The sequence below is a fragment of the Tasmannia lanceolata genome, unplaced genomic scaffold, assembly GCF_043159265.1.
Source record: "Tasmannia lanceolata isolate RefF3 unplaced genomic scaffold, GAP_Taslan_0.1 ptg000002l, whole genome shotgun sequence".
Lineage (NCBI taxonomy): Eukaryota > Viridiplantae > Streptophyta > Magnoliopsida > Canellales > Winteraceae > Tasmannia > Tasmannia lanceolata.
In genome coordinates this window covers 26,302,501-26,329,897 of record NW_027518679.1, presented here as the reverse complement: position 1 = coordinate 26,329,897, position 27,397 = coordinate 26,302,501, and the positions used below count along the sequence as shown (strand labels likewise).

Below are 27,397 nucleotides of genomic sequence, written 5' to 3'. Positions count from 1 at the left end.
TGCAACTTGGGTTGGGCTCAACTAGAACGCGAGGGTTTAACCTGATTTCATCTCAGGTTGGGTCGGCCTTCCTTTGGGTTAGGCTTGGGAAAAGCCAACCTAATTTTATTCTAGGTTGTGTTAGGGTCATGGTTTTAAATTTCGGACTGAAATCCGAAGTTTCCCGAAATTTGATATTTCGCGAAATACCAAAATTTGGCTGAAATTTCGGAATTTCAGTTCAAAATTTCGAGAAAATGGCATTTAAAAAAATAAAATTAATTGTTACAAAATTCGGAATTTCGGACTCGAAATTTCAGTCCCAAATTTCGAAGCTTAATACCAAATTTCGGACCGAAATTTCGGATTTCGGTGGGGTCCGAAATAGGTACCGAAACCGAAATTTAAAACCTTGGTTAGGGTTGAGGCCCTGGGCAACCCCATCTAACTCGAACGGTCGAACCTTGTTAGAATGTATTGGATCACTCTAGAACGCACGTGTTCAAGGCGACTTTCGCAGACCTTTTTGGTCCGTGAAGTTGAGAGAGAGAGAGAGAGAGAGTCTTTTTTAATACTGAGATTCTTTAGATGAGTGAAGCCATGGACGGATTTCTTCAATATTTCCCATCAGCTACTGAAATTCCTCTTCCAAAATCCTCCTTCCTTCTATGCTACTCTTACAATTCAAGTAATTTCTATCTCTCTCTCTCTCTCTCTCTCTCTCTCTCTCTTCTTTTCATTTTAATTTTTTTTTTTTTCTGTTATGTTGTATGATTTTCTTTTCCTTTTTCAGAAATATCTTGTCTAAGGAATAAACTTTCTCTAATTTATACCTTCTCAAGTTCTCTGACATGTTATGTTATGTGATTTCTTACTAGAATTCCCCATATTGTTATTTGTGATTAGGGTTTTGTTGTGGGTTGTTTTGTTAGGGCACTCGCTAATGAGCATTGGAAACGTAATTTTACACATTTACAAATATTTTGAGACTTGTTTTTTTTTTTTTTTTTTTGAAAAACATGTGTAAATTATGTTTCCAGTGCTCTTAACAAGTGTAGCAAAACCCTTTGTTTTTTAATGCATCTGAAATTTCTGCTGGCAAGACTTTTTTTTTATTTTTTCTGTTTATTAGTATCCAGCTGGGGGTTTTGGGATTTCAGATTAACTATTCTGACGACTATTTTGACTATTTTATAACCATTTTTTTTTTTTTTTGGTGGGTAAGCTGGGACTGAACCTTTGACCTCATGGTTGAAGAGTATTGTCTTTACCAATTGAGCTAGAGGCTCAACCCCACCATTTTGTTTTCACATAGACTGAAGATAGAAGTTCTCATTAATCATATTGTGGGTTTAACGCTGATAAATTTTACTGTTCTTGAGCTGAGGCACTTGCTTTAGTACCACTTTGATGGAATTCTCTCTTTCTTTGTTAGCATATCTTAAGAATCACTAATATCCATGTTTGATATAAGAAAGGGTGCATATGAGCTTGTCTAGCACAGAATTATAACAGAAACTATCATAATAGAGCCCCAAGGAAAATAATCAAAAGACTAATCAAGTAGGATATAACTGAAAAATGGGAATGATACTATGTGATGACAATTTATGAGACCAATGATTGACTTTTTTGCGGAATATTACTGGCTAAAATGTGCTAATTGTGAGGCATTTGCGTGGGTATTCCTTTAATTGGTGTCTCTTAGTTAGATTTCTTCTTCTTCTTCCTTTTTTTTTTTGAATGGAAAAAATTTCATTCAAAGAAAAAGACCGAGATGGTCGAATAAAACAACGAGATAAGAAAGAGGAAAAGATACAATTTCAGGGCTCTAAAGAGCCAAAACGACTCAAGGTGGTAAGAAATCTAACTGTTCAAGAGACCGGCGGTGTACCCCCTCCTCAGCAACCCTAAACCCTCACCCATTGGCATATTTTCTGATGTGATCATAGGAAATGCTCGAGCTCCCCACTATGTCTTTAATATCCTCAAATAGCTATGTTATTCCTGTGTGACGAGAATACTTGAGATCCGTTTAGCCACGGATTACATTAACGGACTCCTCCACCATCACACTATCGAAGTCTTCTCCCCTCAAAAACTTGATGCCTTGACGGACCTCACACACCTCCGCAACGCTTGAGTTTGCCACTCCAATGGTGCCCACAAAGGCCCACTTCACTGAAACCCCCACTCATCTCTAAGGACGACTCCTATACCACTCGGAACCCCCTATAAAACTCCCCCTCCCCCCATCTCTAAGGATTAAGAGCTGCCAGCTCTTAGTTAGATTTCTTGAAAACAAGTGTCAGTCAAATATGAATTGCATTACCTTTGATCAAGTAGGTGATTGGGGGAAATCATATTTGACTGAACATTAAGATTTGATTTTTTTGTTTGTTTTGAATGATAACATAAAGGTGTGTATTGCTTACTTGAAGTGAAGGCATAACCAGTTTGAGGGACTAAAGATGCTCTTGGTCTGAAGAAGGATACTAAAGGACCGAGGTGAAGGTGTTCATTATCTTAAGGTGTGGTGAAGGTGTTCATTATCTTAAGGTACTGAAGATGCATACTTTGAAGGACTAGAGTGATGCTCTTGTGGTGTAGAGGAATGCTGAGGGACTGATGCACTGAGCCATGAGGGGTGAAGGTGTTGGTGTTCATTATCTCTAGGTACTGTGGGTGCATACTCTGAAGGGCTGGAGTGATGATCTTGCGTGAAGAGGAATATTGAGGGAATGAGGCTTGGCGCCATGAAGGATGAAGGTGTTCATTATCTTGAGGAATTGAAGATGCATACTTAGGGTGAAATGCTGGTACGGGTAACGGGACAGCATGGTGGGTTGTTTCTTGCTAATTTGAGGTACTAGTGTGGGAGAAGACTGACTGGACTGTTCAATCCGAGTGATGGAAGACTTGGTGGTTGGTAGTATGAAAGCTCCGATGGATCTAGACATGGGGTGAAGGGCCTTAAAGACTTGAGTGGTCAGCGGGTAACCAAGGAGACCATTAGGGTGCGTTCGGCAACCATTCTCTTCATTCTCATTTTAGAATGAAGAATGAGAATGGATTTTTTTGTTTGCTTCTGGCGATAGAATTGCGTTCGGCAAACTCATGTCCAAGAATGAATTTTTTGTTGTTTAGAGCAGAATGGTGTTCGGTTGTGACAAAAATAAATGTATTTTGATTCTTTAACAGATTTACATGGATCAAATCAATAAAATTTTGACCCCTCTAAAATAGTCAATACCATGGTTCTTACTCTGTTAATGGAGGCTGCAACTCGAGTCGGTTTGGGTTAGGTTGAGGCTTACCTGAACCCGGCCCGAGGAACCATTGACTGAACCCGAACCCGACTCGACCCGAGTTGCACCATTTTGACTACTAATATTTGGATGCCTATAAAGATGCGTAAGGGAAAACATGGAGTTAAAACCTATGAAATCATCATCTTCAAGTTTGTAACATCTCAACTAAACTAATAAATGGAACTGAACTCTAACAAAGTTGGATGAATTCGTAATTATTCATGCTAAACGTTCCATGTCCAACATAATGAGATCAAGCTTGGGGTGACTACCTTACCCAAAACACCCTTAAGCCAAAGGGTGAAACAAGATTGCCCAAAAATGCATGCCTTCAGATGAGCAGTGCCTGCTATTATGATTGAGGTTCAAGAAACTTGGGGTGCCTACCTCACTCAAAACACCCTTAAGCACTCCTAAAAATCTTCTTACCATAAGTTCATAAAATCCAAATACTAATAATAATAAGAGTAACAAAAGTTCATAAATTCTAAAACAATGAACAATAAAAATTCACACATTCTTATCATCTTATTGGCAACTAAGGCAACCCACGCTCTCTAGCCATTGCATTTGCTATAAAATCTCTAAGTCGCGTCATCTCTGTAGGTCACTCCGGCTCATCTTCATCGTCTGCATCTTGAACATCCAAAACGACATCTTCATGACCAAAATGTACGAACTCTCTATCCAACTGCATTTCGTTTCTAATAAAGTTGTGGAGTGTACATGCTGCCAGGACTATAAGCCTTTGCGTATGAAGCTTGAAGGGTGGCATTAACTTTAGAATCGGAAAACGAGTCTTCAAAGTACCAAAACACCGCTCAATCACGTTACGCAATGACGAATGCCTATAATTGAATAACTCCTTCGCTCCGGTAAGATTTCGACCTCTACGTCTAAATTCTGGTAAATGGTAAGTCTCACCACGGTAAGGTGTCAAATAACCTGGCGTACTTGCATATCCAGTGTCCACGACATAATATTTACCTAATATGATTGAATAAAGGAAACGTAAGAAAGCAAATTATATATGAAATAATTTAATCATACAATATTAAAATAAATAAATACCTTGGGGGGGGATGTGGAAATTTCAATTTTTCGTTGGTTATTGCTTAAAAACAAATCCTACTATCATTGGTCGTGCCTTCCCACCCAGCGTAAACAAATGTGAATTTCATATCGAATGAGCATAAGCACATTACATTCTGAGTTGTACTAGTTTTTCTTCTTCGATAAGGAATCTGCTTCTTAGCAGGCACAAAGCACTAATATGTGTGCCATCAATCGCACTGACACAATTCTATAAAGTAAAACATTTAACATCAACTAATAATATGAGATTAAAGGATGATCTAATTGGAAAAAAACTCCATACCTTAAACCATGGATAGTACTTAGGATTCGTTAGAATTTCTGCCGGTAATTTCTTTTCCTAACTTTAGAGTCGCCCTCAAAACTCGTTTGAAATGACGACATACAGTATCTCCGGAACGCTGAAACTGCTAAGCTACAATCCTATTACTTTGGCGGTGCCCTAACACTGTTAAGAACGTTGCAACTTGCTCTTCTACTGCTACGTACCGCGAATCGTGTAGGAAACCTTTTATCTTTAGATTGTTGCACAAGTTTTGAAAAACATGTTTTTCCATTTGCAAACAATCGTAACATCTATCAGGATGTCCATTAAGCATCTCCCTTACCCACTCTGCACCAGTCAATTTTCCATCCCTACATGGTTGTCGACTGATGTATGAATGACAATATTCATTTATTACAGTGACAAAATGAATATCTATATCATCATCATCATCATCATCATCATCATAATCATAATCATCATCATCATCATAAGCTTCCATAATATTATGGGAATCGATTTTAAATGCTGCACCAAAAGTAAGTATGTTACCAAAGTTAGAAAATAAATCATGCAAACAATGTAAAATAATTACCAAAAGAAGAAACAACATTCATCAATATAATGATTCAGCTATAACATGAAGAATTAAAAGCATTCACGTTATGCATTAAACAAAAAAATATCATCATCCAATAGAAACTAGAGAAAATAAATTATGACTAAGCACACTGTCATCCATAACATAATATCCAAATAACTAATAAGTTCATAGGGTCATACAACTCTAGAATAAAACAAGACATAATATAATCAAAAGAAAGTTCCTAACTAATATAAACTAATGATGGCCACTTGTGCATCATAGGAGTTGTTTAAGCAAGAGCAACCTCTTCTATTGAGTTGCCCTCATGAATACTTGCCTCCAATCTGCATCTCGGAACAACTTCACCCCATTCATCCACTCTTCATCACTTACTTCCATATCATTCAAAATATCTACACACTTTCCAATGGAGTTAGGATCATCATCTGGCTTTGTGGTTCCAGATGTGGCTAAAAATTTTGCGGGTCCTCGCTTTATTCACATCATCCCAGTTCTTTAGACTTTCACCAAATTCTACACTCTTATTCCTTCCTCGACGAAGTGTGTTGGGTGTTCTACCATGTCTACGAAGGCGAGTCCCTCCATGAGAATCATTTTCATTTGCAGTTGGATTGGCATCGGCATTTGGGATTTCATCCACATTTAGTTCCTCATCTGCTCTAATGTGGGTAAATACATGAGCATCAACGTCATCATCTGATTCTGGTGGATCCTCGGCATTCCCAATAGCAAACTCCCCATTGGCGGTAGTATCACCGTATATGATTTGCAAGTCCATCCAACGAGGACATCCAAACTTCTTAAATCTTGAAGCAGTTGGGTGTTCCTGAAATATCATTTGAGTAATTAATATTGTTACCTACAAAAAAATTAACTAAATCAAATTAACATTCTATAATTAAATAGTAATATTTACCTGAATATATGTGTCCCACACCGAGGCCTCTGCAGTCAGTCTTAGTGATTGGGTTCCAACCAAATCCTGTAACCTCAAGAAGTTTCTTAAATTCCCAATAATCTTTCCTCAACTTCTGAAATTTATTCTTAAACTGCATAGAAGTATAGTTATGACCAGTCTTATCGTAAAACTTTCTCCTTATGTCATTCCAAGCCCGTGTCGTAAATGTCGCCGTGCACCTACTTCCCTTCTTCACCTCTTCCACCATTAGGTCTATGAGTATCCCTTACACTCCATCTTGCAGACTCTTGTTCTTGCAAATTTTGGCTATCATCCCTTCCAACAGCAATGAAATGATTTCCTGCCATCTAAAATATAATTAAGAATAAAAATTGTTATGTCATTAAAACTAAAATTGGGCATATTGTCTAAATTTTTAAGTTATCTAAAACAGGAAATATTTAAAAATGGTTGCTTCAAAATAGTATCTAAAGTTGTGTAATTTCCTATGATATAAAAAATCAACAGAAGGAATACAAATATAAAATTTGCGAAATGATACAAACGTTCAGATTTGTTGTAGAAAGAAAGGAATGTATCTAAGCCATTATACAAATACACATTTTATCATGGGCTAGTTTCATGGTCAGCTCTGTAATTGAATAAGAGCAAGCATATAATGCCCAGCTTAAAATCTCTAATTAGCATCCGTATTTCAACTAATTGTAGGCTAAGCAGTGAGTTAAACTGCAATTGAAATGTAGGAGTAGTTGTGAACACAATCAATTGGCTTAAATTTTGGAATAGAGTGCTATGGCAGGCAATTATATGATTCTAGTTTAAATTGGACATCCTACATGTATGCTAAAAGAATGTCTTACATGCATTCGTCTTGGGCATTTACATACTTCTGCAACATTTACAAGATTGTCTTTGAACAGTACCATCCATATTCAAAATATACATTCGATGGAATTTTCGCCTTTTTAGATTTCAGAATATTATTTTTCGTTATTTAGATAGCTTATGAAAGCTTTTCATCGAAAACAAAAGGTTACCGTGAAGTGGACCTATTTATCCTGCACACAAATGGAAGAACGATGGTGGATCCTGAAAAAAAGAGTACTTTATGTTCTCTTTTGAGGGTGGAATTATCTGCTTTAGGGATGTTACTGTCGTTCACTCCATAGAAATGAGGAATTATCTGCTTACAGGCCCTATTTATCCAAAGAGAAACTTGAGGCTGCCATTTCAATGATCCAGATCATCCGTAAACAAAATGAATTAGATATACCCATCTCTAACTAGCATCCAAGGAAAGAGAAAGATCTAACCAGATTTTTTGCTCGGCGATTTGGAGATCGATTGAGTTGAGGAGGCTTCAGCTAGTCGGTCGCGTTTGAGGAGGTGGAAGAAGAAAGTTGAGGAGAGATATATGGAGAGGAACGCGAGTGGGTAGTTATGAGAGGCTTCACGATAAACTCATTCCATCTATTTTCGTAAGCGACAAATAGTCGCTCCATAAAATTTGTATTTAGAATGGTGAGATCCCATTAAAATAGGGTTAGTTAATGGATAACGAACGGCATCTTTGGGATTTTTTATTTTCTTCATTCCACGCACCTAACAAATGGGGTGCAGAATGGTTGCCGAACGCGCCCTTAGTGATTGTTGGTATGTACGAAAGAAATAGGTCGGCACAGTGTGAAGGACGCAAGACAAAGTGTGTGAATTGAAGACCCCGGTGGGGAGACTCATGGCCTCGGAAGAGGTGAGGCCATTGAGATGGTTTCTTTGGACTTGTCCTGTGAGGCAGTTTCAGTTCCACACAGAGAAGCATGAAGTGGGTGTGGGGACAGGAAGTGTGGGGGTTTAAAAGAGTCTAAGGTTGGGAGCGTCGTGGGAGCGTTAATATAATATTTTCATCACATGTCTTTCAAAATTCAAGGACATAAAAATAGTAATTTTTAACTATTTTCATATAAATCTTTCAAAATTTAAGTATATCAAAAGTAGTAATTTCTAACCGTTTTCATTTCATGCCCACTTTTGTCATGCCTTATGAATATTTGCCTCTGTGCTTGTTCTAATGAAGTACTTTGAACAATTGGAGGAGTTTGATGCTAGTAAGTTGGTGAGGGGGTTACTAATGGAGCAATAGAAGCGGGTTAGGAGCGCCATTGGAGCAGTTTTCATCTCTTCGGATTGCGCTCCTTGGAAGCTCCTTCCTAAGGAGCGCCGAATCGAGGTTCCGAGTCGGGAGCTGCACCCTGAGGGAAGATTCCTGCTTTTAAGGTTCCACATGAGAATGTGGTAAACTTGTGTAGATTAGAGCCAAAGTTTAGCTTGAGTGCTGTTTTGGAAGCTCTCTCTAAAGCCTGGGAGAAGCTGAGGAGGAATCAGAGGATTGCTTGAAGGAGATCATGTCGGGTCGTTCTACCCTCAAAATTTGGTGGAGTTCTGTAAACCATCATTGCAAATGGTTGCACATAAATGAGCCCAATGAAGCAGCTGGCCTTCGATGTAAAAGCAAAGGGATGGATGGCATCAAGCCAGTTATGCGGATGATCACTCCAGGAGAATTGAGGCGAAGGAAGCCGTTTGCAGAATTTGGGGGCAGCGTGGTATGAAAAGGGACAAGGTCGGAAAGTGCCAGGTTGTCGAAGTGCCAATGTAAGGGGGTATGTTATCAATAAGGCAAACTCATTTGCTAATGTGGAGTTGAGTTACGACAATTGGTCAATGTGGACAAGGATGTTGACGTTAACAGACAGAGTATCACAGTGACACGGTAGGTATTAAAAAGGTGTCTTGTCTCATTGCTTCTTCAAAAGTATGAAGTTGCATCACCTTTGGAGGTCACTCCTATCCAAGTTAGGGGGATGCCCCCACACCTTAAGCGGCTGGCTTCCCGTGACACACTTCAAAGTCATCCCCTTCGGCCCAGCAGGTTGTGGGCTGGAACCTTGGTGATAGTTGAAGAGCCGTGCGAGGACCTGGCATGTGCTCAAGGCACAACGGGAAATCGTCTTACAGCTCGTAGGTGTACCCTATGGGGGCTTTGGGTGTGAACGACGAGTTATCCAGAGGGATGCTCCAATTCTTTGGTCGAGGACTGGGCTGAGGCTATACTGTGTTGTCGCCTTATCATTACAGTATGGCTTGTGGGTAGGCCAATCGTCAGGCTTTCCATGAGTTCTTGCTGGGGGTGATTTCGGCCACCCTCATGAGACGGAAGTCTTGCAGAAAGGTCCATGATGCATGCTTGTGCCTTGGATGACCAAACCTTCAGGTTTGGTGGATTGGGACCAAGGTTTCAAATTTCGGTTTCGGAATGCATTTCGGTCCTCACCGGAACCGAAATTTCGAAATTTCAGACAAAATTTATGAAATAGAATAAAATAATATTTTAACTCCTACAAAATTTCGGTCGAAATTTCGGGAAACTATTAAAAAATGAGGTAACGTGTGAAAAGTGGAATCAAGCTGGGTACCATGGGCCACGTGTCCCTTTAAGCTGTTTGCCAAATTTAATATCTATCAACAACCCCCACGTCTCTCTCTCTCTCTCTCTCATCAACAACCCCCCCCCCCCCCCATCTCTCTCTCTCTCTCTCTCTCTCTCTCTCTCTCTCTCTCTCTCTCTCTCTCTCTCTCTCTCTCCCCCCTATCTATATACCTCATACAGCAGTTTAGCAAGGATAAGCCACACTTTTTGTGTGAAAAGTAAGCGGGAAAGAAAGTAACCCGCCTGATTTCAATGGAAAATCCACAGAATAGAGACATTTGGTTTGAAATTCCTTGAATTTCAATTTCGGACGAAATTTTGTAACATTTCATGTATTCATGATTTCGGTTTCAGTCCAAATTTAAAACCTTGATTGGGACGTGGTCAAGTTATTACCTCATTCCTTGTTGGCTTCAGCTATCTGGGCATGATGTTTGGACTTGTGCCATAGTCTTGCGAACTGTCCCCTGATGCGGCCATGCAACCTGAGCGCCAAGTCAGAGTTATTTCAAGACCACAGTCTTCTAGTTCTTTCAAATCAACATATTTTGAAATAACTCCGACTCAGGAGTTGTTGTTCATGAGCATATGCGAAGCAACAAGGGGTGTCAGGCGTGTCGCCGTGTAGGGCCTTCATGTCCTTGCATTGAAGAAGACTGGCCTTAGCATATGCTATGTTAGGGCATCGGACGGGCTGTCACCGTGGAAAAATTGAAGGCCTATCACACTATCCAGGATCACTTTCAAACATCCTCACAAAGGTGCTTACTTCATACCTAATTTAAAAACTCCCTGCATTACACGTTGACTCTCATGACTCAACTCCCTCTTACATTGGACAAGTTCCTGTCTGGGTTTGAGTTTTGACCTACTATGCCAATAAAAAAAATCCTAACTCACTTGAGCTAATTAAAAATCTACCGCTTTATTCATCGGCTCGCCTAAGTCGATTCCCTTTTACCGTGGCTGAGTTCTCACCAGAGTCTGATTTTTGAAACACTGGTTCAGGCCATCACTTGAGACTTGTCTACATGCTGACTATGTTTCAAGGAACGAATTCAGCTTGAGAGGTTATAAATACATGTTTAAGTTTAAGGGTATTATAGTCAGACCCATTTATATCACTTGTAATATGGTTTAAATATTGAATAGTTGAATGAAATTGAGTTGAGACTCCTTCCTACTAATTTTTATTCTTCCTATTCTCCTTTAATTATCTCATTTTTAACATTACTACCTTAAAAAAGGACTTCAAAAAAAAAACATTACTACCTTAAAAAGGACTTCTTATAAAATAATCACTCTTTTGTAGACACTCAGGACATTTTGGGGGGCATGATTCAAGAACAAAGGGAATGGGACTGTTCTATGGGTTTAAGTTTGATTTAGGTTCTTTAAATGGGATTTTGAGGGGTCAAGAATCAAGAATATGATTAAGGACTGATAATTAAAGAATCTAAAAATTAATACCTACATTTAGAAAAAAAATTGCTAAAATTGCGACTGAGCCAGTTATTTGAGGGAGCTTCAACCACTGGATCTGTCTCAAAATTGGTTATCTGATAAAGGATGACGAAAGAAAGGTTAAATGAAAATTGGTCAGATCGTATCATTGATCAAAGACATGTTTCAATCAAAGTTTTATGCAGTCACTGAAATTGAAATTTCCAAGAAATGGAGTTTTTGGTGAGATCAATCTCTTGGGTGATTTTTTCAAGGATCTAGAGATAGCATTTGAAATTCAAGTTATCTAGAAATTACTCCACTGACACTTGGATTTTGAAAACCAAAAGGGTCTAGATCTATGGTTCAAAACCTCACTAAAATTGGAAAAATAATAAAAAAGAAAATTAGGAGGGGAGGAAGTTTTAGAGTGATGGAGTATGGATAGCAGAAAGACTATTTTTTTTATTTCTTACTTAAAATTGGGAGTGGATATGGAGCTTCTTTCTAAAGAATCACTCTTTAGATCTTCAATGGCATCACACCTTTTGAAGGGTTTCAAGCATCGCACTGGGAAGAGAGTGTAAGCTTCACGCCCACAATGCTATAAACCTGGCTTTGATTCCAAATTGATGCATGGCAACTTGGGGGACTTGATTGATGACGGAAGGGAATGTTGCTGTTCTAAGGGTTTAAGTTTGATTTAGGTTCTTTAAATGAAATTTCTAGGGCTCAAGAATCAGGAATAAGATTAAGGTAACCCTGATAATCAAATGACATAAACATTAATTTGGGATTAAGGAAAAAATGCTAAAATAGTAACTGATCCAGGTATTTGTGAGAGATCCAACTGCTGGATGAGAATCAAAATTGGTAATGGGATGGAGGATGATAAAGGAAAACTTTATTTCTGCACGTTTTGAAATTTCCAGAAAATTTAGTTTTTAGTGGTCTAGTGTGATTTTTCCAAGGATCTAGGGATAGTATTTGAAATACTGAATATCTAGGAATCACTGCATTGACACTTGGATTTCAAAAACCGAAAAGGGTCTAGATCTATGGGTCAAAAGTAAAAACCTCATGAAAGTTGGAAAGATAATAAAAAGGAAAGTTAGGATGAAAAGAAGTTGTAAAGGGATGTAGTATGGAGTTTCTTTCTAAAAAATCACTCTTTAGATCTTCAATGTCATAACACCATAAATCTATAACGCATTACACCTTTAAGGGATCACACTGGGAAGAGAGGGTAAGCTTCACCCCTACGATGCTCTAAACCTGGCTCTGATACTAAATTGTCCTGCAGCACACCCTACTCTGCGAAGTTGGTTAATTCTATTTTATTTATAAAAGTGAATAGCTGGGTGAGGTGAAGTGACAAATGTCATTATAGATTAAAAAAAGAAAAAAAAAGGAAAACGAATGCTGGAAAACTTGCGCAGAAGAGTGTCTAGTTAAATCATAAGATTCTGGATTTAGGTCAAATCTTCTTCCAGTCCTGTTTGCTTGGGGCTTTGTACCCTAGAGCCATTTCAGATCAGCTGGTCCAACCAGTTTGAGCAAACTGAATAACTCGACATAATAACCAGTCCCTCAATATTCGTGTATTACTGAATATCAAATTCACATCTCTCACGTTGTGTGGGTGTTCCTGGTGTTGCTCTCAAATTTGCACTTCCAACTCTTGTATGCCACATATTTCATTTTTTACAGAATCCAACAATTAGAAAGTTACTTATCTTTATGTGTGTTTCAAGTTGAATTTCCTCTTCATGATAATTGGAGGATGCTATGGTATATTACTTGATAGAGTTTCTGATTGTGTTGAGACTTTATCAATGTGGCCAATATTTTATTATAATTTACTGTTATTATCTCGTATTTTCAGGAATGTAGGAGCAAGGATTTGGTTGATGTGGTTGTAGGAATATGGAGGCCTGCGGCTGCATTGAGCCACAATGGCCTCATGATGAGCTTTTGGTGAAATATCAGTATCTGTCAGACTTCTTTATCGCCCTTGCTTATTTCTCCATTCCTCTTGAGCTAGTTTATTTTGTCAAGAAATCTGCATTTTTCCCATACCGATGGGTGCTAATGCAATTTGGGGCATTTATTGTTCTTTGTGGGGCCACCCACCTCATCAATTTATGGACTTACAACGTGCATTCAAGAACCGTCGCTTTGGTAATGGCTATTGCAAAAATCTCAACAGCTATTGTATCATGTGCAACAGCTCTAATGCTTGTTCACATTATACCGGATTTATTAAGTGTGAAAACCCGAGAGCTTTTCTTGAAAAATAAGGCCGAAGAACTTGATAGGGAGATGGGGCTTATACGTACACAGGAAGAGACGGGTAGACATGTTAGAATGCTGACCCATGAAATTAGAAGCACACTTGACAGGCATACTATATTAAAAACTACTCTTGTTGAGCTGGGTCGGACTTTAGGTTTAGAGGAGTGTGCTTTATGGATGCCAACACGGACAGGTTTAAACCTTCAACTCTCTCACACTCTACGTCACCAGATACCCGTTGGATCAACGGTCTCTATTCAACTTCCTGTGGTTAATCAAGTCTTTAGTAGTAACCGTGCAATGAGAATTCCACACTCATGTCCGCTGGCTAGGATTCGACCTCTTTCGGGAAGATATGTGCCACCGGAGGTTGTTGCTGTGCGAGTACCACTTTTACATCTTTCAAATTTCCAAGTTCACGATTGGCCTGAGCTTTCTGCAAAAGGCTATGCTGTGATGGTTTTGATGCTCCCCTCAGACAGTGCAAGAAAGTGGCACGTCCATGAATTGGAACTGGTTGAAGTTGTTGCAGACCAGGTTGTTATGAACTTATGATCTCTGTATTTTTTGTTCCTTGACTGCCTTTGCATGTACTCTTGCCATACTCATCTGCTACCTGACTAGTAATTTTTAATGCCATGTGCTTTTGAAAAGTAATTAAAGTATGTAACTATGCATCTGTTCTTTATTCAGATTAGACCTTCTCTTATTGATCAAATAAAGAGATCCACCCCTAAGGAACGGCAGCCGCGGGGGGGGAGGAAGAGGGAGGAATAACCCACAGGACCTGAGAGAATATGCAAATATAAATAGATATTTATATAGGAAAAGGGGACTGATATCTCCCCCCCCCCCCCCCTTAACATTATCTGCTAAGTTTTAAAGGAAAAGAAAAACGTTAAAGAGGGTGAATTTATCCTCAAGCAGTGAACCATTCTCACAGAAACTGTTAAAGGGGGGATTTTATCCTTCTTTTTTTTTTTTTGGGGGGGGGGGTATCATTTCCCTAGGAAAATTTCAAGTTTACAGTATCAATATTTAAGTTGCATATAGTTTTTAATTCATGAAAACTGTACCATTAGAGATGCTCAAGATTTTCGTTTTACCTTACCCATCTCATTTAGTTTGTTATTTCACCCAAAAGCCTGCTTTGGTGCATATGGGTGAACAATACAATAGCGTTTTAAGTTTGCTAGGTTTAGCTTAGGTTGTGAGAACATAGAAGTATGCTGCTTTTCATGCATCACCGTACTTTTCTTCTCTTTCATCTTTTTTTTTTTCTTTTCAAAAAATAACAGAGTGGTTTTACCTTAAACTTGCACTCATTCATTTTGGAGATTGCTTTTGTGGCATAGTGTTAGTTTCAATATTACAAATCACGGAAGATGAGCACAGTGAATGCAACACATTGTGAATTTTAAGATGGCTTACATTGTTAAAATTTTGAACCTTGCGTTACCACAACAGATCATTGAAGCTGCTGGTTGTTAAAATTATTTTGATATTTGCACAAGCCCGGCTGTCTTTCTTCTTTAATTGGCTCCTGATAGCATTTTGGGAAATATAATAACCTTTTGACAACTCTTTAAATCCTAAAAGACAAGATGGTTTGTAAAAATATCAAAATATGGTTGTGCTGATATTATTTCCCCAATGTGAATTGTGATCAGAATGTTTTTCTTCCTTATAGTTTTCCCTTGATCCAGGTAGCTGTTGCTCTTTCACATGCTTCAATTTTAGAAGAGTCTATGCGGGCCCAAGATCTACTTATGGAGCAGAATGTTGCTCTTGATTTAGCTCGACGAGAGGCAGAAATGGCAATCTGTGCTCGTAATGATTTTCTAGCTGTCATGAACCATGAAATGCGAACTCCAATGCATGCAATTATTGTTTTGTCCTCCCTACTTCTAGAAACTGAACTATCTCCGGAGCAGCGTGTGATGGTAGAGACAGTGCTAAAGAGCAGCAATCTTCTAGCTACACTCATTAACGATGTTTTAGATCTTTCAAGGCTCGAGGATGGAAGCCTTGAGCTAGATATTGGAAATTTCAATCTCCATTCAAGTTTCCGAGAGGTATTTCTTGGCTTACTTCTCTACTTGATTATTGATCAAGAGCTATCTCACAAATATCGTTCTAGGGAATTTCTCGGCATGGGAAAATCTCTGGATATGTTAATTTTTTTCTCCGGGTTTATATCGGGAAAAAAGAAAAAAAAAATTATTTAAAAAATGTATAAATATATAAAATTTAAGGAAAAAATAAAATAAAAATATCAGGATAATCATGATATTATCGCAATATTTTATGATAAAAATGGAAATATCACTTTATTTTTAAAATCTCGGTATTATTTCAGGATTTTGTTGTTTTATCAAAATGTTGTGATAAAAAGGCGATATTTTGAAAATATCGGAGATATTTGTGACATGAGGCCTCAATCTGTTCTTGTCAATTTTCTACATCACAAAACCATTAAAAAAAATAAAAAAATTTCTACATCACAAAGGCACTATCCTTCTATTGTTCTTTTTTATCTGATCGAAATGTCCTCAATTTTACATCACAGGTGATTAATTTGGTAAAGCCCGTTGCCGCAGTTAAGAAGTTATCAATGTCATTAATTTTGGCACCGGAGTTACCAGTGTTCACTGTCGGTGATGAGAAGCGACTTATGCAGATTATTCTAAATGTTGCGGGTAATGCTGTGAAGTTTACAAAGGAAGGCTACGTTTCAGTTACAGCTACAGTTGCAAAGCCAGAGTCGTTGAGGGACCCACGAGCCCCTGAATTCTATCCGGTGTCAAGTGATGGTCATTTTTACTTACGAGTGCAGGTTGATTAATTGTTGCTATTGCCTTCCGAAGCTTCGGATTATATAAGTTGGCAGTCTACCTTCACTCAAGGCTTTACATTTTGGTCACCACCGAAATCAAAATATTTCGGTTTCAGTGGAGATTTCGGTTGAAATCTTGTAAACAGGCATGAAAACTTGAAATTTCGGCAAAATTTAGTAGAAAACCAGTTCATTGTGGATTTCGTTTCAGTCCTGGCCGAAACCGAAATATTAAACCATGCCTTCACTGCTACTGTTATATGGCTCTGAAATTCAGTACTGACATGAATAAAGGATATGACTTTACTATCATTAAAAAAAAAAGAGGATATGACTTCACTATATTTTAGCCTCATTTTGATGCATGTATCCATCTATGCTCTTTGTTTCATGCATGGTTTCTTCAAATATCTTGGTGTCAACATATTTGAAGAACCATGCAAGCAGATGCCCAGTCGAATCCATGTCCTTTCTATGTCCTGTGTCCACGGGTTTATTTTCCACCGAAGCCAACACACGAAATGACTGAAATGTTTCCGTTTCCATCCCCACCGAAACCAAAACCGAAATGACCGAAATGCAGAAACCAAAATGGTAAGTGTAATAGTCACATACTATATTAGTATGCATTATATAATTATATTTATACGAAGTGAATGCAAAATGTGGTGCATGCATTATTAATTATTTATATATATTTATATGAATTACAAGTGAAATTTGTGTAGTACTGAATTGTTTGACATGCACGACAGTACAGGTCGTTAGGTGTTTGATGTATTTAAACCATTATGGAAGTGTGTATTTGTGCTTATTGTAGGCTTTCCTGAAGTTTCATCTTTAAATTCTATCATGTGCATATGTTTTCATACGTCTCCTTCATTTTACTGGGTTTCCACTGAAACCGAAAAGTTTCCATTTCTGTGACGACCGAAACCAAAACTGAAATTTAAAACCTTGCCTGTGTCTCAGCATCATAGTCATACAGAAAATGAGATATGAGTATTTCAGATAATTATTAATGATCGTCTGAAATTCTACCGCCTCTGTATTTGCAGGTTAAGGATTCTGGTTGCGGAATTAGTCCCCAAGATACACATCTTTTTACCAAATTTGCACAATCTCGAACTGGAACAAACAGAAATCAAGGTGGTACCGGACTTGGACTTGCCATTTGTAAAAGGTGAGCATAAACCTTTGTTTCTTGTAACTCTTCCTGGTTGTTGCATTTAGATCTACAGAAACATGTGAAAGCTAATTTTGCCATTCATTGATAGCATGCCTGCTGTAAAACTACTGGGCTTGTTTAGGATTCTTTTCATGTGCTAATGTTAATCATCTGTGAAATTATGTAATCAGGTTTGTAAATCTCATGGAAGGTCATATTTGGCTTGAAAGTGAGGGCCCGGGCAAAGGTTGCACTGCTACATTCGTCGTGAAACTTGGATTCAGTGACGGTTCAAATCAATCCATGCAACAAGTAGTCCCGATGGCTCGAACAAATTATGGTGTTGCAGACCTCTATGAACCGAAAGCGCTTTCTAAAGATGAGAAAGGGGTAATCTATTCTCAACCCCGATACCAAAGAAGTGTTTAAATGCCACGGGAAATGTACTTTTGAAATCTCATTCACGAAATAATTGAAATCTTGAACCACGCTATAAAATTGATGTGATTTAGTGCATAAATTTGAGTTATGTTTAGACTCATGGCACTCTTGAATGGTATGAACCCAATAGCATTCTGGGTGGAATTTGTGTGTAAAGAATAGTATGCGGCCCACTTGTATTCTTAGCGGAATTTGTATGTAAACTGGCAATCTAATGAATGGATCCTTTGATCTGCAATTATTAAAATCATAAGAAATTCTGCAAGAAAATAGCGATGAATGAGATAATCTGTTTAATCTATATGGGGTATTGCGACATTTGTATTGCAGGTTTTGCTAGAGGATAATCGGAAGGTTTTGCAAACAATCGACCTCAGGTAAACACACACACACACACACACACACACACACACACACACACACACACAAAAACAGAAAGAAAAAACTAAGACATCTAATCTATTGAATACCACACCCACTCAATGGTAAGCCGACCCCATTGAGTTGTGGAAACAGATGACAATGAGGCTTACCTTTTCAAAAGGGTTTAGGTACAAAAATGGAAAATATTTTGAAAAAACCTGCAGATTTTTCATGGAAAATAGCAAATTTATGTAAAACCATGTGAATTTCATGAATATTTCAAGATTTTCTTTTTTTAATTTCACAAAGAACATAGCTTGAAAACTATCATAACTCTTTAAATTGAAGTTTGCCTAAAATATCCAGGGTGAAGAAATCCTAGCTACACCCAGAAAGAAAGAAGCCATGTTTTCTTTCATTATTTCTGATTCTAGATATTAGAACTCTTTTCCCTTGTTTTAGTCAGTTATGACAAGTGAAGTGACTGAATACAAGTTTTCTGATTTGCATTATGGTGAAAGACAACTTACTAAAAAAACAATGACGACAATGGTAATTTTTGGCTGCTCTGGAAAGAATGTTTTGATACATCATTGATATCTTCAACCTTGCAAACTCTTTCACTTAAGATGAGGTCTGATGATACTTGGCTAGTCCTTTTTTATAACTGTAGTGTATGCAAGCTGTAATATTTCTGAAAGGAAAGCATTGTGGGATTATCTAATATCATTGCCCTTTTCTCTCTGTCTAATACAGAAGAAAGGGTTAAAACGATCTTTTAAGTTCCAATGGATGTGGATTTTACATGAAAGCTACAAGTTTCTCATATAAGAAACTAATTACTTACCTTGAAGGCTCCAAGTTGAATACTCTGTATCTCTTGTTGAAAAAGCTTGAGCAAAAATAGACGAATAGAAAGGAAACCTGTTATCGTAAGGAGGGAAGATGACTTTGATTAACCATGTTCTCTTGAGCATGCCGATGTAGATATCATCAGTTCTTAGCCCTTGTAAGTTTATCCTGAAAAGAATAGAAAAGCTTCTTGCTAATTTCTGGTGGGGTAATACTGACCATGGAAATAAATGTCATTGGGTGGCAAGAAATAAGATATGCAAACTCAAAGTGGAAGGTGGATTGAACATGAAATCTATGGAAGACTACTATACTGATTTTGAATTGAAAGCCATGCACAAAATTGAAGAAAAATCTTCTCTATTGAACTCTTTCTTGCAAACTGGATATGGCAAAAAGAGGGACAAATAGAATAGTTAGAAGGCCTATCTATTCTAGACAGTGGAAAGAGAGTTGGGGATGTCAGAAATAGAAGGATGGAAAGAAGTAAATGGTTTGTTGGTAAATGTAAAATTAAATTTTGGAGAAGAAGTAAATGGGTTGTTGGTAAATGTAAAATTAAATTTTGGAGAAGAAGTAAATGGCTTGTTGGTAAATGTAAAATTAAATTTTGGACTGATAAGTGGTATGAAGATAAAACTTTAATTGAGATGGATGTTAACATGGATTTCATGTAGTTTTTGTTTCATGGTTGCCAAACATGTCCCTAAAATATCAAAAATTCCAACATCAAGATACTGGTAAGGATAAACTGATTTGGTGCCTGAATAACTCCGAAATGTTGACAGTCAAATCAGCATGAAATATGGTGAGAGATCATGCTGATAATAAAGTTCAGGGTTTAGGATAAGACAATTTGGAAATACATTCCAGCTAAGGTAAGTTGTAGTATTCAATTATGCCATGCGTGTTGATGAAAATGTTTAGGAGAAACAAATTCAACTTGCTTCAATGTGCAATTGTTGTCAAGAAAGGAAATATGAATTTCTAGATCATCTCTTCATTTGATGGGGAAGTTGTAAAAAAGTTATGGCTATATTTTTTGAAATTCCTATTTCTCTCCATTGCCAATTGTTGCAGTGGTTGGAGGCTGCAAATAAAAATGTATTGCTATGATAATATTGTTGCCAACCCCATCTAGTCTGGGGCAAAGGCTTAGTTAAGTTGAGTTGAGTTTAGTTTATGATTTTATTGTTATAATTCTATTTATCGTCTCTTCATATGTTCATGGGAGCTATGGAAGGAGAGATGATTGAGGAGGATGGAAGGACCTCTAATCCAGTTATGGGGATTATACGCGTCATTCGTAACTGATAAGAGAATTGCCTATATTTCACAATGCACGTGAGGATGCAAGTTTTGTTGAAAATCTATCTATAAATCAAGGGAAATGATCAAGTGTTTTGATAAGCACGCGCTCCACTTGTTTGTCATGTAGTATTTAAAGAGCCTTTTTAGAACCGTAATATCCTCTGACATCCCTTTAAATACTACACGACAAACAAGTGGAGCGTGTGTTTATCAAAACACTTGAGCGCAGAAATCATTTCCCTAAATCAAATAGATATATTAGCAAACAAGTAGAAGACCAAGAAAGTTAGCTGGGTTTTGTGGAGAAGTCCGAAAGAGTACATGTTGAAGCTCAATTTTGATGGATTAAAAAAAAGGTAATTCGGGATGCTCGAGGGTGAGGGAAGGTTTTAGAAACTAGAATGGATCTATTCTGTGAGTTTTTATATGGTGGCCGACCATGAAAATCACAAGGGCAGAGTATCAAAACTCTGCCCCTTGATTTTTTATCTAAGTGGAAAGTCAAAAAATAAGCTTTGACCAGGATAAAAAAATCAAGGGGCAAAGTTTTGACACACTGCCCTTGTGATTTTCACGGTCGGCCATCATATAAATTCTCATGTTGTGTTTAGGGCTCCTATGGACGGCCTTAGGGTTTGTAAAGTGTTTATATAGACAAATCTATGGATTGAATGTGATAGTAAGGTCCCTGTAAGTATCATTAACAATAACAAATCTTTGCCTTGGTCTATGCACCCCCTTCTCCCTCATCAATACTACGAAGGGAACAATGTAGCTGATTCTTTAGCTAACGAAGCTTACAACAGACAGTCTAATTATCGTTATTGGAATTATTCTAACTAGAGGTTTTGTAAAATGCTCGATTCAATTGATCATTACACCATTTAGGACAGATGGTGTTAGTTTATATTTTAGTGCGATTGTGGACTGGGGTTTTTGTTTTCGTTTAGAACATGATTATAGTTCATTCCTATATACAATATCTTATCTTGTGTTTCGAGGCAAGGCAGGCCATGTTCTCCCCTCATGCTTTTTTTGGATTTGGATTTGGATTTGGATTTGGATACAAAATACATCAATCATACTCACACTCATGTTGTACTGGGGGGGGGGCATCCAGCAGCAGCAACGTCGAGAAGCAGCTAGAGATAAGGTAATTACCACAAATATTGATTTCCAAATAATGTCTTGCACAACAGAATTTCACTGTTGTAGCTGATTTGGAAATCTCAGGATATGATCAAGTTCCAAATCTCAACGGCACATGTGAGAAATCCAAATCTAAGTCTTGTGGGTATCCAAACATGGCCCAAGTTCTGGTGCCAAAAAAAAAAAAAAATTCCTAGTATCCCTTGCTTTGCAGACCCAAATGAGGGATGATCCTATATTTTTGGAATTAAAGGTGGGGATCCCATGGTTTTAAATTTCGACTGTTTCGGTGGAGACCGACACCAAAATGGCCGAAATCCGAAATGCCCGAAATTTAGGGCAAAATTTCAGTAATTTCGGTGAAATTTCAAAAGAAATATTAATTTTTTATTGCTTTACAAAATTTCAGCATTTCTGCCCAAATTTCGGCCCAAAAAACTGACATTTCGCGCCTCTTTACCGAATTTCAGGATTTCGGCTAGGTCTGAAATATATGCCGAAACCGAAATTTCAAACCATGGGGGATCCTATATTTTTTTGCGAGTCGAGCAGACCCACAAATTGAAAGTTCTGGTTCAAGTTCTGAATGATCGATTTGGATCTATTACAGCCCAAAAATAAGGCAATCTTGGAATCCTAAATTCGAGTAACTAGTATTTTTTGTGAGATAGACATAGTTATGATTTATGAATCCAATGGAGTAGGACTAATCAGTTTTGGAAATCTCCATAGATTCTCAAAATCCAAAGCAAACAGGGCATTATAAAGTAAGATCTCATTGTGGGTTTTGGACTCACAATGGGTTCGATTTGAATATAATATTGCAAACTTAGATAATTAGACCTTGATACTAAAAAAATTCCCATTTCTCCTCTAATCTCCTCTTAAAACTCTTCCCTTCTTTCCTTTCAGAACTTCTCCAGAAAATTTCTTTTCAAGAGGATTCTTATAGAAATGTACTCGACCTCCAATCTCCAATGGTGGGGTGTGAATAATTCCCACCACGGAAAACAAGAATGGATTCTCGAGAGAAAATAAAATTCTAATATTGCTTCAAGGGAACGAGTCAATCAAGAACTTAAAAATCCTGTCGACCAGATTAAGAAGCCTAAAAAAAGTAGCACAGTTCAGATTTCAGAACATTTGAATCAAACCCTAACATGTGTTGTTGTGATTGAACTTTAGAAAGGAAAAAAAAAAAACCCAAAAAAGTATTGAGAGATTGGTGGAATGAGGGGTTTCTCTCAGACAAATGCCTCATTTTACATCAAGGTTTTGAGAATGGAAATATCAGACTCGTCATCAATTTTAACATCACTGAGAAACCCCCTTTTTCCCCTTTTGCTAAAAATAAGAAACAATCATAGATAAAAACTAAGAAACATAGAAACTATAGAGAAGGTTCAGAGATGAGAGGAAAGACAGAGATTAGTCTTCTTTGTAAGGTTTTTTATAGGTTAGGGAAGGATTTAGGGTTTTGGTATGCCTTGGGAGTAAATTACAAAAAGCACCCCTAATTTACTTCAATTTAACACGTCTTTATCTCCTCTTAATACGTGGAAAATGTTTTGCACAATCTGGACCGTTCATTTTTGGAGAGTCCCATCACATCAGTGGACTGTGGATTCACAATTGATCTAGACTGTCTATTTATTGGACTCCACCGAGGCATTGGCTATTCGGCATAACAAGAGAAGCGATAACACTGTAGTTTCAAACTCATCAACTACATCCACTGACTTTTCAATGTGTATAAGGTAGAACCCCTCTTTTGAAACACTATCAATGCTAATTAAGATCTCGTCTCTAGTCAGTCGACTAGAGAACCTTCTCTAGTCTGCCGACCAAAAACACAGTGGGCCCACATTGTTTAGATGATCCAAAGTAATCATTTGATGGCCCCTGATATAGACAGAGTGTGCCCAACAAATGAACTCCATAGGATCATCCTAACCCTTCGATTTGTGGACACAGACAGTGAGGTATTCTACCTTGTACACATTGAAAAGTCAGGAGTAGGAGTAGGCTAAAGTCTAAAGGCCTGAGAAGCAATTGTGTATTAGGAGGTTGTGTATGGCTGCCACAATGGTAGATAAAGTTAACAATGACTTGAGGTGGTTTATGGTGAAGCTTTCCTGTCATAACTACGTTTAAGAGATGGTTGATTGTGCGACAATTAGAAATGGTTTCTTTGGCAAAGAGGATTAGGCCATCTACAAAAGCAATTGTTGTGGGAGGGAGGGGTGAAATGTGTAGACACCTCATGGTAGCATGCATGCCCGAAAAGCCAGCATCTGTTTATGAACATTATTTATCTATTTCATTTTGTGGGATTAAAAAAGGAATGTGTAACATTCTTAATGTAAATGCCTCGAGAGGGCTCTTTTGCGCCCATGATAAAGAGGAAAATCGAGAGTGAGTCCCTGACATGGGTTGATAAAAAAATTCTTATAAACGGAATTATGACACTTCAACTTGTAGAGTTTTCAATAGAACAGAAAATTGATCCATTTTCTACCTATTATTATGATATTAGGGTCAAATTGGGTACCCGAAGTAGAATCTGGATTTAATCCGTTCTCTATACATAATACATTGATAGACCAAGTCACAGGTAGGGCTGCAACTCGGGTCTGGCAGGTCGGGTTTTGGAGAACCCAACCCTACCCGAGAAATATCTCGGGTCGGGTTTTTTTTCTGAAAACCCACGATTCCCAAACTTGGCCCTACCCATGATAAATCTCGGGTCGGGTTGGGTTTTTTCACATTGACGTAATTTTTTAAGGAAAATTCTTGTTTGGCAAGGCAACTCAACTCATAGAAGTAGAAATTACACTCACATTACACTTGAATCAAACAATGATGTAATTACACTCACATTACACTTGAATCAAACAATGCCGTAATCAAACAATGTTGTAATTACAATCAAACAATGCTGAATCAAACGCTTGAATCAACTAAACTTATAGAAGCAGAAATTACACTCACATACAATAAGAGTGGGTGCGTGGGTTTTCACTTTTAACTTGTAACTAACAATAGAAAAAAATGTACATACTATAACTTATGTAACTCGGGTCGGGTCGGGCCCCTTCAAACCCGGCTCGACCTGAGATTCATGCGGGCTTTTGAATGCTCAACCCGGCTCGACCCGAAACCCATGAAACCTGAACCCGACCCAGGTTATTTTCGGGTCGGGTCGGGTAAAACCCGGCTCGAGTTGCAGCCCTAGTCACAGGCCATAGACCATGCGGACAGCGCTGGACGAAATGGCCACATGACACTCCCCACCCAATAATGTCGACGCCCCCGTCGACATTGCGTCCGTGTAGGAACATATTTCATCTTCAGTGAGGTGGAGCTTTTCCCTTGGTTCCCAGCTGGGTTATAAATGATATAAATACAAAATAATCAGAAGAGCAATGATAGATGCAAGGGAGCCCTTGCATCTATCATTCCCCTAATCAGAAATAGAGTTTACATTGATTTTAGCACTTCGTTTATTTTAATGATTCATTGTTTACCACGTGTATTGTACTAAGAAGGGCTGCTGTCGATGAAAATAAAGATTGAGGCAGAGGCAACACAAGCCATTATTATCCATTTAAGGTTGAAGTGCATGGCTTCATCATCTTATTTGAAGAAATAATATACATGTAACATTTTTTGAACAATTGTTTCAATCCATACTTTGTAACTTTCTATGAAATAATTCATCAGGTGGTTTTTTATTCCATGAAATAATTCATCATGTTTTTTAATTTATTTTTTGGGTTAATCAAGATTACAATACTAATTATATTTCTTTTTTGGGTTAATCAAGATTATTATCTAAAAAAGTACAGTTCTTTTTTTTGGGTTAGTTTTAGTTATTTAACTATAACAAATAAGTGTTAAGTTATTTGTTCATCAATCATCATTGAGTTCAATAAACCAGTAAACAAATGCAAAACCCAATTGGTACTCAATATTATAATAAAATAAGTAGAATATAATGGCAAATCACTGAGTTGTTGTTATGTCAGCACATTGTTTAAATTATGGTTGCAGAGTTTCTAAAAGGGGAAAACCATTGATTCAGCAATCCATTCTCATATTCCACAAACGGCAACTGAACATTTTTCTGTCAAACTTGGTGTCTTGAGGTGACCCAACAACTGCTTTTGAATTGATGCCTTTGTCAAAACAAAAAACCTTTTTAATTCAGAATTTCACTTCTCCAAAGCATCTGAGTTTGCCAGTTTTGTTTGGCCAAAGCTCAATGATTCTACCATTCACCATCTCCCACAAATTTGCTCTCCCATGTATGTTTTCAATTGACTCAAAAAAAAATGTTGGGACCATTTCAGTTCTGTTGTTTCATCTTTAATGACATTTGAACTAGTCAAGAGAAAACCCAGTTCCATTCAAAGCATGTCTGTGTCCAGTGTGAAATAACCATGCTCTAGTCTCACTTGCTCTGATCCAAGCAGCATAAAGCAACAAGAACAAGAAGGGTTTTGGACCTTTTACTTGGAGAACTCTTCTCACTTGCGCATAAGAGAAATTGTTGATAGTAATGTAGTGACTAGAATGGTAACTTTCTTCAACAACTTAAACAAAACTTGAAATTCCTACTCTGTACTAAGTAGGGGAAAAAGCTTCATGAGGTTGAATGATGGGCTTCAGTGGCCTAATTTTGCATCAGGGATGACCTGAGATTCAAATGATGGCTGAAATGGACTTCTCAACAAAGTCATATGCATTAAATAAGGGCTATTGATATTGGCACTACCGTGTTTTGATAAGTGCACTAACTCACTCTGTCTTTTATTATGTAACCAGCCGTCAAAGGTTATTACAATTCTCAAAAAAGCTATCAGTATAACAAGAAAAGACAAGATGAATTAGTGCAATTGTCAAAACACAGTAGTGCCAGTAGCAATAATAAGACTCTGGGCCATAAAAAAGAAAGTATGGAGCAATAAGGGGCAGAATGACAATGTGGCCTATATACTAACCTTGCTCTTTCTTATGTTTGGTTTTGGCTGCTAAAAGAGATAAACAAGCTAAGAGGCCGGCACAGTGTGAAAGAAGAGGCATATAGCAGAGCAGTCATCCACAGCTATCCCCCGTCTCTTACGCTTCCATTCACGGACTGCGCACTCCACGAGCAGTTTAGCCGATGTTTCTCTTTGTGGAGCTGAAGAAACGATTTGCACTGCCTCTTGGTTTGAGATAACATCCCACACCTGTTAAAAATGAGGAAAAAAATTAATTGAAAATAGTCATACGATTCATCTGACTAATGGTGAGATGGGAATTGAATTTCAAATGAATGATGGTATAGAAATTACAAAGTTATTCAGTTGACAAGCTCTAACTAGAAGATAGTGCACATGACTCATGTGCGCAACTCATCGTATGTAGTGATCACATTTCGTAACTGAGTACCTTTTGAGATATTTTTTGTTCTTTCTATCAGTTAAAAAGCTAGAATGTTTGATATCCTGCATATAAATTCGTAGTGCTTTCCCATTTTATTATTTCAAACGTTTAATCATCTTAAACATATTTTTAGACAAAGAGATGGATTCTAAGCAAAAGTCACTATCAACAATACATACCCCATCTGTTGCAAGAACAAGAAATTGGTCTCTGTTAGTAATATTTCTGTGTGTCACTTCAGGTACAGAAATGAGACCATAGTCTTTAACGCAATAGTCTCCGAATGCTCTCGACATTGCTAGCCCTGGTGTTTCACCATCGGGCAGCCATACCCTTTGCACGCCTGGCTCATCACGTAAGCAGAAGACACGTCCCTTGCATTGTGTTATACGTTCAGCCTCCTCTGACATCAGCAAAAAATAAATCCATGACAACTGTTAAAACGA

General features: G+C 37.8%; 2 protein-coding genes and 1 non-coding gene across 7 annotated transcripts in view; 1 reads left to right on the top strand and 2 right to left on the bottom strand.

The window, feature by feature from the left end:
• Positions 1-504: 504 nt before the first annotated feature.
• Positions 505-18,103, top strand: LOC143848028 (putative ethylene response sensor 1). Of its 2 annotated transcripts, XM_077356912.1 has the most exons (7): positions 505-667; positions 3,897-4,165; positions 12,992-13,938; positions 15,108-15,476; positions 15,971-16,237; positions 17,296-17,420; positions 17,597-18,103. In XM_077356912.1, the coding sequence occupies exons 3-7, from the start codon at positions 13,033-13,035 to the stop codon at positions 17,832-17,834; spliced, it is 1,905 nt and encodes a 634-aa protein (XP_077213027.1). In that variant the 5' UTR covers positions 505-667; positions 3,897-4,165; positions 12,992-13,032; the 3' UTR covers positions 17,835-18,103. The 2 variants fall into 2 exon arrangements, with proteins under 2 accessions (XP_077213027.1, XP_077212951.1); XM_077356836.1 differs by lacking the exon at positions 3,897-4,165.
• Positions 18,104-22,760: 4,657 nt separating this feature from the next.
• LOC143845955 (small nucleolar RNA SNOR75) lies at positions 22,761-22,844 on the bottom strand. The gene has a single exon (XR_013234604.1). It is a non-coding gene; the product is annotated as a small nucleolar RNA SNOR75 (small nucleolar RNA).
• A 1,497-nt stretch (positions 22,845-24,341) lies between these two features.
• Positions 24,342-27,397, bottom strand: part of LOC143847793 (putative protein phosphatase 2C 73) — an 8,285-nt gene continuing 5,229 nt past the window's right edge. For 2 of the 4 annotated variants that reach the window (XM_077356597.1, XM_077356744.1), the window contains exons 5-7: positions 27,131-27,354; positions 26,525-26,755; positions 25,468-26,218 (exon numbers count right to left, since the gene is read on the bottom strand). In XM_077356597.1, coding sequence (XP_077212712.1) covers positions 26,573-26,755; positions 27,131-27,354 — 407 coding nt within the window. In that variant the 3' untranslated portion in view covers positions 25,468-26,218; positions 26,525-26,572. Of the gene's footprint in view, positions 24,905-25,467; positions 26,237-26,524; positions 26,756-27,130; positions 27,355-27,397 lie in introns of those variants that run through there. The other 2 variants (XM_077356701.1, XM_077356664.1) reach the window with 2 other exon arrangements.